Source organism: Brassica napus, chromosome A1 (assembly GCF_020379485.1).
Source record: "Brassica napus cultivar Da-Ae chromosome A1, Da-Ae, whole genome shotgun sequence".
NCBI classification, from domain to species: Eukaryota; Viridiplantae; Streptophyta; class Magnoliopsida; order Brassicales; family Brassicaceae; genus Brassica; species Brassica napus.
Window position 1 is genome coordinate 27563743 of NC_063434.1, and position 13839 is coordinate 27577581.

General features: G+C 39.0%; 4 protein-coding genes across 11 annotated transcripts; 3 read left to right on the forward strand and 1 right to left on the reverse strand.

Moving 5' to 3' along the window:
* The first annotated feature begins 468 nt into the window (after window positions 1–468).
* On the forward strand, window positions 469–5736 carry LOC106351903 (retinoblastoma-related protein 1). 6 transcript variants are annotated; one of them, XM_048749832.1, is made up of 19 exons: window positions 469–685; window positions 973–1073; window positions 1171–1275; window positions 1359–1501; window positions 1574–1670; window positions 1755–1801; window positions 1972–2164; window positions 2240–2306; window positions 2395–2574; window positions 2651–3697; window positions 3778–3940; window positions 4060–4132; window positions 4227–4403; window positions 4492–4611; window positions 4742–4874; window positions 4952–5064; window positions 5137–5252; window positions 5339–5442; window positions 5473–5736. In XM_048749832.1, exons 2-19 carry the CDS (start codon window positions 990–992, stop codon window positions 5529–5531), a joined length of 3021 nt encoding a protein of 1006 aa, XP_048605789.1. In that variant the 5' UTR covers window positions 469–685; window positions 973–989; the 3' UTR covers window positions 5532–5736. The 6 variants fall into 6 exon arrangements, with proteins under 6 accessions (XP_048605789.1, XP_048605808.1, XP_013647080.2 ...); XM_048749851.1 differs by having other exon boundaries at window positions 5342–5442; XM_022688928.2 differs by having other exon boundaries at window positions 479–573; window positions 651–685; window positions 5339–5736.
* Window positions 5737–6183: 447 nt separating this feature from the next.
* On the forward strand, window positions 6184–7463 carry LOC106367486 (NADH dehydrogenase [ubiquinone] 1 alpha subcomplex subunit 6). Its single transcript, XM_048750030.1, has 2 exons — window positions 6184–6481; window positions 7091–7463. The coding sequence occupies exons 1-2, from the start codon at window positions 6263–6265 to the stop codon at window positions 7271–7273; spliced, it is 402 nt and encodes a 133-aa protein (XP_048605987.1). The 5' UTR covers window positions 6184–6262; the 3' UTR covers window positions 7274–7463.
* A 19-nt stretch (window positions 7464–7482) lies between these two features.
* LOC106351867 (transcription factor TGA6) lies at window positions 7483–10375 on the reverse strand. 2 transcript variants are annotated; one of them, XM_013791591.3, is made up of 8 exons: window positions 10168–10375; window positions 9634–9788; window positions 9471–9542; window positions 9314–9373; window positions 9140–9217; window positions 8852–8903; window positions 8315–8586; window positions 7483–8241 (listed from the first exon to the last, which is right to left on the reverse strand). In XM_013791591.3, the coding sequence occupies exons 2-8, from the start codon at window positions 9709–9711 to the stop codon at window positions 7849–7851; spliced, it is 1005 nt and encodes a 334-aa protein (XP_013647045.1). In that variant the 5' UTR covers window positions 9712–9788; window positions 10168–10375; the 3' UTR covers window positions 7483–7848. The 2 variants fall into 2 exon arrangements, with proteins under 2 accessions (XP_013647045.1, XP_013647056.1); XM_013791602.3 differs by lacking the exon at window positions 10168–10375 and having other exon boundaries at window positions 9626–9788.
* A 202-nt stretch (window positions 10376–10577) lies between these two features.
* Window positions 10578–13802, forward strand: LOC106351840 (serine carboxypeptidase-like 15). Of its 2 annotated transcripts, XM_013791575.3 has the most exons (13): window positions 10578–11358; window positions 11446–11591; window positions 11669–11745; window positions 11812–11934; window positions 12118–12220; window positions 12293–12330; window positions 12435–12536; window positions 12614–12700; window positions 12789–12857; window positions 12934–13005; window positions 13080–13198; window positions 13273–13432; window positions 13516–13802. In XM_013791575.3, exons 1-13 carry the CDS (start codon window positions 11225–11227, stop codon window positions 13594–13596), a joined length of 1311 nt encoding a protein of 436 aa, XP_013647029.1. In that variant the 5' UTR covers window positions 10578–11224; the 3' UTR covers window positions 13597–13802. The 2 variants fall into 2 exon arrangements, with proteins under 2 accessions (XP_013647029.1, XP_048605857.1); XM_048749900.1 differs by having other exon boundaries at window positions 11669–11934.
* The last annotated feature ends 37 nt before the right edge of the window (window positions 13803–13839 follow it).

Here is a 13839-nt window from a genome sequence, read left to right on the forward strand (position 1 = left end):
CAGATGCACATATCAATATCAAGACACTGAGCTTTTAAGAACACAAGATGGTTTCTTTGTGTCCGAAACAGAAACTGACTGTAACTGTAACAATGCCCTCGGCGAACACAATATCCTCGCCGCGTGATCAGATGGTGACTTCATAAGCTTGTCGGAAAAATATCTGATTATCTGTCTACTAGGACATTTGCGAATAGGACATTCCTACCCCTGCAACCAAACGACAAATTATTAAAACGGTGTCGCATAATGTGGGCCCCGTCGTAACTTACACGAGGCTTTGTCGCGGTCACGGAAACCCAGACGCCGTTTATGACAAATTCCGTTAGTTTTTAACACCGCCGTAACGTAGAATCTTTTTCCCTCTCAACGTTTCACGCAACAGTAAGAACGTTTTGGCGGTAAATTAAGGTCATAAAGGGGTACGTGTCGAGACATGAATGGTCGATAGTGATCGTATATAATTTGTATACGCAAGTGTATGTACACTCGATGCTGTTTTTCCCGCGCTAGATAGATTCCTTTTTTAGGGTTTGCCGCTTAATCAGACTCCCCCAAATCTAGAGAGAGAGAGTGAGTCACTGCTTCTTCGTTTAATTCGTCGATTTTTTTTTAAGAGGAGTTCTTAAAGTTTGGATCTTTCTGTTCAGCTCGAACCGGCGACGTTTCGATTTTGGGAACAAATGTAAGATCTTTACCCTTTTGCATATCTATGGATTTTGAATTTTATTTTTAGGGATTTTTTTGTGTTTAATTTGATGTTTCGCTATTCAATTGCAACTTGTAGAAATTTCTCCTGAAAAAAAAAATTCAATTTTTATCGATAGGGTTTGGGTAATTTTTGCTAGAATTTAAGACAGGAAGTGTTGTGTCGGAATCGTTCGGTCGGTGTCTGTTCATATTACCCTGAAAAGTACTGTTTTTTTTTTAATTGGGAAAAACAATTAATCAGTTTTTTTTTCATGTGTTCAGCTTTGTTGTTGGAGACGATGGAAGAAGTTCAGCCACCAGTGACTCCACCCATTGACCCTAATGGGAAAAGAAGTGAAGCAACTCTCTTAGACTTATGCGAGGTTTTTCACTCTTTATTCTTTACCAATCTCATTGCATGTATCATGGATTGATGCCACTGAGGTCTAATCCCTAGACTTTACTTTTTTTTATTTGCAGAAAGTTCTTTCCCTTGAAGGGAGCGTTTGCGATGAAGTTTTGAAGTTGTTTACAGAAACCAAACGGATCTTGTCAGCAAACATGGCTAACATTGGAAGTGGAACGGTGAGAATACAATTTTTTTATTCTCCTTTGTCAGTTAAGAGTATGGTTCACTAAGACTGATTCTTTGTTATTCTGCTTGTTAGCGGGAGGAAGTGGAGAGGTTCTGGTTTGCGTTCATTCTCTATTCAGTGAAGATGCTTACTGTGAGAAAACAAGTGGATGGCCAGTCAGTGTCTGGTGATAATGGGTTTAATCTGTGTCAGATCCTAAGGGCTCTAAAGCTGAAGTAAGTCATACCCAACTCATCTTTCCTTCTAATGCATTTTTCTATAGATAACATTCTTTTGTTCTTTTTCAGTATTGTGGATTTTTTTAAAGAGTTGCCTCAGTTTGTGGTGAAGGCTGGTCCTGTGCTTTGTGAACTTTATGGTGCTGACTGGGAGAACAGACTTCAGGTTCTTCCTTAGCTCTTTATATATAACTTTATCTTAGTCCATCACTGCTTCTTCTCGTAACCTGTGTTACTTTTTGCTTACTAGGCAAAGGAGCTGCAGGCTAACTTTGTGCATCTTAGCCTTCTTAGCAAGTGAGTTTAGTTCCCCTCCTGTGTTGCACTCCTAAGTCATTTTTATTGTTCTGTGGCATGATAGTGGGTGTCATATATACTGTTTTATTACCTGAATCTGAGATGCAAACTTTCTCACTATGCAATAATCAGAAGAAGAGCTTGAATTTCCATATTATTTTTGGTAACAGATACTACAAACGTGGGTACCGCGAGTTCTTCTTGACATACGATGCAAACGCTGAAAAGACCTCAGCAAACTCTGCTAGTTACTTGCCGGATAGTTACCGTTTTGGATGGTTACTCTTTCTAGCACTCCGAAACCATGCTTTTAGTCGGTTTAAAGACCTTGTGACATGCACTAATGGCCTTGTTTCTGTATTGGTTAGTGACTAGCTTTGTACCACTCCCTTGTCTGTATTACTTGATAAGACTAATTTTTCTTCTTGGTATCATCAGGCTATTTTGATCATACACGTTCCTTGTCGGTTTAGAAACTTCAGCATCCAAGACTCTTCACGCTTTGGTAAGTGTTTATTTTTTATTCTAGCCGGGTTAACCATTGCTGCATTGAATATTTATTCACTAATTCTCATTTCTGTGATGAGTTTCAGTTAAGAAAGGTGACAAAGATGTAGACTTGGTTGCATCACTTTGCAAGATATATGACGCCTCAGAAGATGAGTTGAGGAAAATAATGAACAAAGCAAATAGTTTGATAGAAACAATACTGAAGAAGAGGCCATCTCCAGCATCCACCTGCAAAACTGACACGCTAGATAATATCATCACAGGTTGGTCTAAGAACATTTCCCCTCTCTCAGACTCATATGCCTTTGATTGAACCGTTACCTGATTGTTCATTTTCAGATGGATTGACCTACTTTGAGGATTTACTGGATGAATCATCCATCTCAACCAGCTTGACCACACTAGAAAAAGACTACGATGAAACAGTCTGTAACAAAGGCGAGCTTGATGAGAGGGTGTTCATCAACGAAGAGGACAGCTTACTTGGATCCGGAAGCTTATCTGCAGGAGCTGTGAATCTCACCGGCGCTAAAAGGAAAATTGATTCTTTGAGCTCACCCGCGAGGACTTTTATAAGTCCACTCTCTCCTCATAAGTCACCTGCAGCTAAGACAACTGTTACAGCAACACCTGTGAGCACAGCGATGACAACTGCCAAATGGCTCAGAACCGTTATATGTCCGCTTCCGCCAAAGCCTTCTCCTGGTTTGGAGCTTTTCTTGAAATCTTGCGATAGGGATATAACAAACGATGTCACAAGAAGAGCGCATGTGATACTGGAAGCTATTTTTCCGAACAGCTCTCTTGGGGACCAATGCGCAGGCGGGAGTTTGCAGCCTGTTAACCTCATGGACGACATATGGGCGCAGCAGAGAAGATTAGAAGCTGTGAAGCTATACTACAGAGTCCTCGAGGCAATGTGTAAAGCCGAAGCTCAGATTCTGCACGTGAACAACTTGAACTCTTTGCTGACGAACGAGAGGTTCCACAGATGCATGCTGGCTTGCTCGGCCGAGCTGGTTCTGGCTACTCACAAAAGCATCACGATGCTGTTCCCTGCTGTTCTGGAGAGGACTGGGATCACGGCCTTTGATCTCAGCAAGGTGATTGAGAGTTTCATCAGGCATGAGGATTCTCTGCCTAGAGAGCTGAGAAGGCATCTGAACTCGCTGGAGGAACGGCTTCTGGAGAGTATGGTGTGGGAGAGAGGCTCCTCGATGTACAACTCTCTGATCGTTGCCAAGGCACCGCTTGCTTTGGAGATTAACCGGCTTGGATTGTTAGCTGAACCGATGCCGTCTCTTGATGCTATTGCAGCTCTTATTAACTTCTCTGAAGGATCATCAAATCATGCATCATCTGTCCAAAAGCATGAAGCATGTCCAGGTAAGTTAATTTAGTATTTTGAGTCAAAGCCATTGAAACGCCTTTCTTACCGAAAACTTCAAATTTTACTGCCGTAACAGGACAAAATGGAGATATTAAATCGCCCAAAAGACTATGTACTGACTACCGCAGCATTCTAGTTGAACGGAGCTCCTTTGCATCACCAGTGAAGGAGCGTCTGTTGGCATTAGGCAACGTTAAATCCAAGACGCTGCCACCTCCGTTGCAGTCTGCATTTGCTACGTACGTCCTGTGTAATTGTGTGTATAAATGGCGAATTAGTCAGCCAAAGTTAGTTTGATTTTCCTGAATTTTATGTCTCTGTACTTGCTAAGCTTACCTTTTCGGATAATTGTGTACAGTCCCACACGGCCTAACCCAGGAGGAGGAGGAGAAACTTGTGCAGAAACTGGTATCAATATATTCTTCACTAAGGTAAGGTCAATGCAATCATTATTGGTGCTAAACATCCTTTACAACTTATAACAAACGTGATACTGATTATATGTCTTACCTGTCGTACCCACAGATTAATAAATTAGCTGCGGTTAGAATCAACGGAATGGTGGAAAGGCTACAACTCTCACAGCAAATAAGGGAGAGTGTATACTGTCTCTTCCAACGTGTGCTTGCTCAGAGGACTTCTCTTTTGTTTAATCGCCATATTGACCAGATCATTCTCTGTTGCTTTTACGGAGTGGCCAAGGTGAGTTCAACGTCTTAAACTTAAAGTTGTCTTGTTTATATGTTCTTCTATTCGGCTAACATTTTTTTCATGAATCTTCTTCCTCTAGATATCCCAAATGAGCCTGACGTTCAGGGAAATCATATACAACTATAGGAAGCAACCACAGTGTAAACCACTAGTTTTCCGCAGCGTTTTTGTGGATTCGTCACAGGGTCGTCGTCAAGGGGTATTATATACATACACTCTCTTTTTTTTAATATATATATACATACACTCTTAACCTTTAAATAGTTGAACAAATCTAGTGACTCGATGAAGCAAGACTAAAAACTTCTGATAATGACTTTGTGTAACAGAGAGTAGGACCAGATCATGTTGACATCATCACATTCTACAACGATGTTTTTATCCCAGCGGTAAAGCCGTTGCTGGTGGAGATAGTTCCTGTGAAGAAGGGCCAGGCCGTGGAGGCCAATAATAATCCTGAAGGTAGTTAAGAAAATGCTAAGGTTATTGTTAGACGTGAGCTTTATAGTTAAATGATTGTCTTGTATTGGATTCTGCAGGTCATTGTCCTGGATCGCCAAAGGTGTCGGTGTTTCCTAGTGTTCCAGACATGTCTCCTAAAAAAGTATCTGCTGTGCACAATGTGTACGTTTCTCCCCTAAGAGGATCAAAGGTAAAGAGATCCTAGTACTTGAACTCTTTTTATCATGATATTACTTTTGGCTAACCGTTTATGTGTTTGTAGATGGATGCTCTTATCTCACACAGCTCAAAGAGTTACTACGCTTGTGTTGGAGAGAGCACACATGCTTACCAGAGCCCTTCAAAAGACTTATCTGCCATCAACAACCGCTTGAACAAGTAAGTTTTTTTTTTTTAAACATCTCTCTCATCAGCTTCTTCTTCTTCCATATATGCACAAGACCAACAACCCATCTCATTTTTAGCAGCAACAACAGCAGCAACCGCAAGAGGACTCTTAAGTTTGACGTAGAAGCAGGACTGGTTAGCGATTCCATGGTAGGAAACAGTCTTTACCAACAAAACCAAAATGAGACCGATGCTTCAAATCAAAACCAAAATGGAAGTGATGCGTCGTCCTCAGGTGGTGCTCCCTTTAAAACCGAGCCACAAGATTGATAAGAGTATCAAACAAGGCCAGCTTGTCTTCACTTGATTGTACATTATTTTCATATAGAGTTTGCTTTTTCTACGTTTAGCTTTCTGGTGATCACCTCAGGGCCTCAGGCTATGAGCGGATGGATCTTTTTTTTATTGTTTTTCTCTTTCCCATTAATCAACATTAAGTCTGTTTTAATAAGCGTTAATAAATATGTTATCAACAGTGGACACTTTACATATTATTACTGCTAACGAGTAACGACTAGTCTTATTGAGACAATTTCTAATGAATTACTTTTTTGAAAGTAGAATAATTTTATAATGAAGTTGATTTTTTATTCTAAAGGTATTCTACTTTAGAGTTAAAAATAAAATGTTGAACAAAAAAATAAATGAATTAATATATGTATGAAGCAAACCTCTTTTTTATTGTATAATATAGTGAGAAAATAAATAGAATAAGAACATTTTTACTCCAAAAATATTTATTTTAGTGAAAGTAGAACGGAAAGAAATGCTCTAAACCGTCTAGTACTGTTTCGTCTAGAATAATTATCGATATAGCGATTAAACCGAAATCCATTTGGCTCAATCAAAATCTGACTTTAACCAGAGATTAAACCGAAAATTGAGATCATTACGACTGGTTCAATGGGTGAAACGACGTCGTTACGTCGTCTACCATTTCAGATGTTTGTTTTCTCTGTTTCTCCTCGCATAATCGATTAAGCAGCGTGTAGAGATCAGAGATGGCGGCACCATTCACGTTGAGGAAGATCGGAGTTCCGCCGAACTCAGCGAACCTGACGGAAGCTCGCCGCCGCGTGTTCGATTTCTTCAGAGCTGCGTGTAGATCCATCCCCACCATCATGGACATTTACAATCTCCAAGACGTCGTCGCGCCTTCTCAGCTCCGCTTCGCAATCTCTGCTCAGATTCGGAACAACGCTCACGTCACCGACCCTAAGGTACGTACCTCCCCTAATCTCACTCTGATCAATTTCTTGTTAATTTGATTATTTATTTGATGTTTAGGAGATTGACTTTGCGTTCTATTGCACTGTTGACTTTGTTTAATTGTTTTGAAAGTTGAAAGCTTTTCCCTTTAGAGTTTAACTGTTATCTGTGTTTGAAAGTTGAAAGCTTTACCTTCGACGTTTAGGATTTTTGAAAGTAGCTTATGCCATTAGAGACTTAATCTTCTTGGGTAGTGGAATCTTATGGATAATGAAGTGTTGTGTGGATTGGTTGCTGGGTAGAGAGGTTTCTCTGAGCAAAAAGGTGGGAGCTTTACTCGTTACTCCCTGCTAAAAGCTTTGCTACCATTTGGTTCCTTCTGTATGTGAAGTCCATATGCAGCAGAACCTGCTATGACAATAATAAATGTTTTCTTTCTATTTGGTGCCCTATGTTAAGATTTGCTTGTGTGGCGGTTTGTTTGAATTGTGAACCTTCAGTTGAAAGCATCTTCTTTGTGTTTGGGTGCATTGATCTCGTGGCTCTCTTTGTTAAGTGCTTTTAGAATGCCATTGCTATCTGTAGTATTCCTGAAGAAAATGTGTTGATTGCGTCTTCAGGTGATTGATCTTCTTCTATTCAAGGGAATGGAAGAGCTGACTGACATAGTTGATCACGCAAAGCAGCGTCACCACATCATCGGTCAGTACGTGGTTGGTGAAGGGCTCGTGCAGAATACTGGAAGCAAGGATCAAGGAAAGTCTGATTTTCTCAAGAATTTCTACACCAGCAACTACTTTTGAACTGGTGATTGTTTTCTCTACTTGTTTTGTCATGCTACCAATATCTATGGTTCCAGTATTGTATTTTCAAACCTTAGGAAGAAGTCTTCTTCCTAAAAATAATAATTAGACCTTTTCATTTGTATGAATCCTCTCTAAGCTTATCTGTGACAGTGTTTGCTCTGCAAATAGATACATAATCTTCTCTCTTCTTTTCTTATAATTTGCAGTTTAAATTGAATTTGTCTGTTTTGACTTTTGATCATCATACAATCAAGTTCCTGAAAGTATCCCATCTTCTGTCATGTTGGTTACTACCACCTTACACTGATAAATCTATTCCCTCTCAATATTCAAACACTATGAACAATCACTCTCTCTCTAGAAACTACACAACCTTATTAGCTAAAGATTACAGCACAAAACACAATCTCAGGAAACCATTTGTCAAACTCTGCAGTCTTCTTTCCCAAAATATTGCCCTTTGGTAAGAATCTGAGAAGAAGGCCTTTTGCTTTGTGATCTCTTGGAAGGAGTATCCTTTACCGAATTGAGTTGTAAGATTATGTATAGAGAGCTGAGCAAAGCACTATTCCTCACTCTCTTGGCCGGGCAAGCCACAAGGAGCTAAGAGCACGTAGTCGAGACGTATAATCATGTATAGCAAGAAGAGCACGAGCTGACTGACGCGTTGTCAACACTCTAATCATCTGTTGCAGAGTCTGCAGCCTCAAGTTATCAGCCTGTCGGATGAATCCTTCCAATGTACCTAACTGCCCCATCGCCATTGCCATCTGACCCATATAGCTCGCAACATTATCAGATGAACTTGAACCAAGAGTTCCACTAGATAAAGTATCAGCTAACGACTGCTGTAAACTCTCCATCCCTTGAGACAACGCATCTTCAGCCTGCTGGGACGTCTGCTGCAAGCTATTTAAGCCCATCACCTGTCGTTCCGTCATTGGCTCCAGCTGATTCGCAAGAAGCTGCCGTCAAAAGTTTTGAAACCCATTATTAGAGTTTGTTTTACTGCATCAAAGATTCTCTGAGAGCTCAAACCTTGAGAAGTTCGGATGAACGGAACCCGCCAAGCCACAAGAAACATCTCTCGGCTGGTGTTTTCCACATTCCGGAGAGTAAGTGGAAGACATCATTCTTGGCTGCGTTGCTCTTGATCCTGAAAAGCTCCTCGTAGTGAGTCATCACTCCGTCCACAATTATCAGGAGCTCAGCATCGCCTGCGTGAGCGTTCAGAGCAGATCTCAGCTCGTTCATTTGCCTGTTCTTTTCTTCAAGCCATCGTGAATGTTCCGCGTCAAATGCCAAAGCCCCTGCAAAAGATAAGTGCACCTTTCAGACCTAAGCCTACACCAACTCTAACTATATGGAGAATCAGTAACTTTAGTTTCCCATTCAGATGTTCACTGACTCTTGAAACCGTTGAATCTAAATAAGCCTTAGCATATTTGCCATTATATGACTTATGAAACCAATCAAATCAAGACACTAGAGAATGGAGTATATGCAACTATCTTTCCTATAAATTACAAGCCAAAAGATTAATATTGAAACTAACTGAGGAAGAAAAGAAAATACCATTTCCACCAGTAGAATGGGCTTGGTCTCCTGAGCTTGAGATGAAAACCCCCTAAGAACGTTAAACTCTTTTATCACTTGTGCATGCAAAAGTTAGACATATAAAGTCATGACATAGAATCTTATAAGAAGCAGAAAAGCCTATGGATTACCAACCAAAACTATCAGCTAAACCAAGACTCTACTAACTGATTAACCGTCTGTGGCATTAGGCCTTAGTCTCTTCTATATTCCTCATTGAGATTTACTTATCAGAGTCTTACTTCATCTAATCCAAGACTCTAATACCTGTTGCCTTGCTCGTTGCAGCTCCTGTTCAAGTTGAGTCAACTTCAATCGGCTGTTCTCCAGCTGCTGAACATAAGCCTATAGAAGAAACAGTAACATGTTTCAAGGTAATGGCAAACAAGTATTTTTTCTAGAGAAGTTGCAAAAGGAAGTAGCAAAAGCAAAGATATATACCTTCTTCCTCAGTCTGCTTTTCCTTGCTGCCTCTCGATTTTGAGCAAGCCTACGCAGAGTCTATGGAACATAATAAGAAAAAGGAAACAAAATAGATTATGCATATATGAACAATATAGACAGACACATGTTGATTTACAGAGATGAATATAATCACCTTCTGATCTAACTTATCCTTTGATCCACTGGAATCAGAAGCAACCGCAAGCATCGTTTGCCCTCTATCAGACTGCATGTAATTAAACATCAGGAATTAGCATGACATTATAAAGAAAATAATAAAATAATGAAACGATTTTAGAGCCAGATTACGAGCTAACCCCCAGATCTCTAGGATCTGTGTCGCCATCAGTTGAGACATCAGTCCTTGAACTTGTATCAGCCATCAGTTGAGACATCTGTTCTTGCACTTATACTTGATGCAGTTACTCTCCACTTGTGCAGGCACTACTCTTAGCTTGTGATTCAAAGTACACTAACAAGAGATCAAGATACCGGTTCAGTAAAACCGGTTTAACTCACACTGCAGTAGCTTAACTACAGACTTGAGCCTCTTAATTAGGAATCAAACCTTAATTAGGAAATAGATTGGGCGGTTTATGTACTTAAATCTATCACAAAAGCGAGAATTCAAAATATCTGTTCTTTTCTAACATAATTAAAATTCAAAATCATATTAAAATTCAAAACAAAAGCTTGAAACTTTTTTTGATCTTCTCTGAAAGTCAACTTCGTCTTAAGTCCCAAGGCAAAGCAAAAGTGAAAAGGGTAAAGCTTTCTGATGACTAAAGCAAAATAAAGAACGAGGAAACTCAAAAAAACGTGAGCTAAAAGAGTTTGAGGAAGAAGCTGACCTTTTAAAAGTGTCGGAGTAAAAAAAGGTTGTCTGAAATCGGATTTTGAAGGAAGAGAGCAGAGAGACACGATCTGTAATTTCAATCTCCGAGACGTCGTTTTGTCTACTAACCCACCACCATCGTCAAATGAACATCGATCAAATTTTACAAAATAAATAAACCCTGTACTATTCTCATTAGCCGCAAAAGAACTCTATGTTTTCAAATTACAAAACCACCCCCAAGAGCTGATAAAAACAAGGGAATTAATTTTGGCTGTAATCGGCGGCTGTTTTGCTCTCACGTGCAAACTGCAAAGCACTTTACACGCGACTTTGTCCCTTCTACGTACCTCATCACGTGCCCAAGTAGAGATGAGCAACTGAAAGATAAGATTACCGTAAACCCCCTTACCAACTCGGTTTAATTTTCGGTACGATATGGCAATCGATCGGTTTGTATGGTTAAACTGATACCAACTGAAAAAGATTCCATCTTTCTTTCTTCTTTTGTCAACGCCTCTGCTTTTAAATGTAAAGATGATTTGTAAATTGTAACACTCAAAAAAGAAAAACTCTCTGCCTTGCTTTTGAGCTTGAAACCGGGTCATGTTCTCTCTTCATCTTACTCTTTATATTTTGCATGCATCTTTGTTCGTAGTTTTGGAGTTTAGTCATTAGGGTTCATAGGAGTTGGTGAGGCTAGATGAAGATCAACTGTTTTAATACTACTTTATTAACAACAAGTTATTAAGTTATATATGCCCAACGTTACTAGTGGTTTTTTCAAAATAATACTATTGTATAAAAGAGTGAACCCCTGACACTGACATACTAAAGACTAATGGTCATTGTTTAAAATTAAAACTCATGCACAGATGCTAACCTTTTCCACACAAAATATGTTTTAAACAGATAAGATCTTTATCTAGAGAAGGAAAGATTAAACCGGAGCCATAATCGGTTTAGAGACTGACCGAACTGAAAAGCTTCCGCATCTTTTTATGGGTCAACGACCATGTTTTTTTAAGTATATATAGATGTTTGTCTAACACTCAAAATACTCAAGAAAACTAATGGGTTCTTGGATACTCAAGTCGCTGCTCCTACAACTTCTATTTGTGTTGATTCAGCATCATGCTGATGCAAGTTCAATCATCAGATATCTTCCAGGTTTTGAAGGCCCTCTTCCTTTTGAGCTTGAAACTGGGTATATCCTTCTTCATCTTATTATTTATAATTATATTATAGTCTTATAGACTGTATGACTCTAGAGGTTGTGAGTTAAATGATTCAGGTACATAGGAGTTAGTGAAGCAGAGGAAGATCAGTTGTTCTACTACTTCATTAAATCCGAGAACAATCCAAAAACAGACCCTCTTCTTGTCTGGTTAACTGGAGGACCTGGCTGCTCTTCTTTCTCTGGACTTGTTTATGAGAATGGTAAAAATCTTTAAGTCTTCCTTCTTCTTTTGTCTCCACAGAATAAGTCAATGACTTGTTTGTAATGCAAAAATCAGGACCTCTTGCTTTTAAGGTGGAGATATACAACGGAAGTATCCCATCTTTGGTCTCTACTACATATTCATGGACTAAGGTAACAACAGTAAGTTGTATTTCTATCTTCCATCTTCAAATTTTAATATCATTTCTTGATTTTCAGGTGGCGAATATAATATATTTGGATCAACCTGTTGGAGCTGGCTTCTCCTACTCAAGAAACCTATATGCTGATATACCAAGTGACACTGGATCAGTTAAGCGGGTCGATGAGTTTGTCCGTAAGGTAAACAGTCTGTCTTTATGCTTAGACTTTTAGATATTTTTTTGTTATTTATTTATAATGATTCCTGTCAGTTCAAAAAATAATATTAACAGTACATTTAAACAAAATTTAATTAAAAGAAAAAATTGGGGGTTCAACTGGTCCACTTGAACATGCTAATAGATGGCCTTGAGTATTGTGTAGTGGCTAGCCAAGCATCCTGAGTATTCCTCAAACCCTTTCTATGTCACCGGAAACTCTTATTCCGGTAAGGTGATTCCGGCCATCGTTCAAGAAATGTCAAAGGGTAAGTGTTTTGTCATTTCAATCCCCTATGCAAACCCTTTTGCTTTGACTCTTGTTTCTTAATCAATCACAGGAAATTGTTTATGCTGCAAACCTCAAATAAATCTTCAGGTTCATCACTATTTTGCTTGCTTGCTGCCTACGTTATTTCCATATATACTTTATCAAGCACTAAGGATTTAAAGTGTTTTTGTTTTCTCCTCCAACAACAACAGGGCTATGTGCTCGGAAACCCGGTAACGGACTTTGATCTTGACAATAACACTCGTGTTCCATTTGCTCATGGAATGGCACTCATCTCTGATGAACTCTATGAGGTTACCAATTACAAAATATTTTGTCTCTCTTTTTGCCACAAATAAAATAATTAAGGAACCAAATCTTACTTTTGTAGTCAATGAAGATAAGCTGTGGAGAAAAGTATGTTAATGTAGATCCTCTTAACACAGAATGCTTGAAACTCATTGAAGAGTTCAAGCAGGTATGCACATTCTGAATGAAGTGTTTTTGAAATTGCGAAATAACGGTAAACAAGTTCACTAACTTAGAATTTGTGGTTTTATCTACAGAGTGTTTCTAGAATATATGACGAGCTTGTCCTAGATACTAATTGTGACACTACATCTCCTGATTGCTATGTAAGTAACTTTAAATCAAATGCAAACCACAAGTAACCACTAGAGAAGAGAATATTGACAAGGTTGCTTGTTGCAGACGTATAGGTATTTATTATCAGAATATTGGGCTAATAACGAGAGCGTACGTAGAGCACTTGGAGTGGTGAAGGTATGTGATAAAGTTTATATTATCATACATCATTGGTACCACAATCTGATGTAAGATGCTTTTTTGATTAGCAGGGGACTACAGAGAAATGGGAACGTTGTAATTATAACGTGCAGTGCAAGCAAGACATTAAAAGCAGCATACCACACCATCTTAGTAACAGCATTGCAGGCTATAGATCTCTCATCTTCAGGTATACAACTCCTTTTTACAAGCATGCGCTTCATTAAATATGTGTTTTGTAACAATGGTGTTTCTGGTGAACAGCGGCGATCACGATATGTCAATCCCGTTCGTTTCAACTCGAGCATGGATAAAGTCTCTCAACTATTCCGTTATTGATAAATGGAGGCCATGGATGATACTCGATAAAGTCGCTGGATACACCACTACTTACGCTAATAAGATGACATTTGCTACTGTGAAGGTTACCTCTTTGTTACACATTTTTATTAACGTACATGCAGAGTTTTCTTTTCTTGATTTGGTTTGTGGGTTTGGTTTATATAGGGAGGTGGGCACACGTTAGAGTATAAACCAGAGGAAAATACAATCATGTTCAAGAGGTGGATAAGTGGTCAACCTCTCTAAACACACAGAAGCAATTATCTTGGAGACTTGGACTCTTATGATTAACGTTTTAAGCAGAAAGTCTTTGGTTTTGGTTTGATGATTTATCATAAATAAAATGTTACATGTTACTACTACGTAGTACGTACTCGTGGGTTTCCTTTACTACTTCCACTTTATTTGTTAACCTTTCCTACCAACAAGTGATTAAGTATTTGTTCTTATTATTACATGTGTTGTTGGATCCAGCAACGCACTTCACAC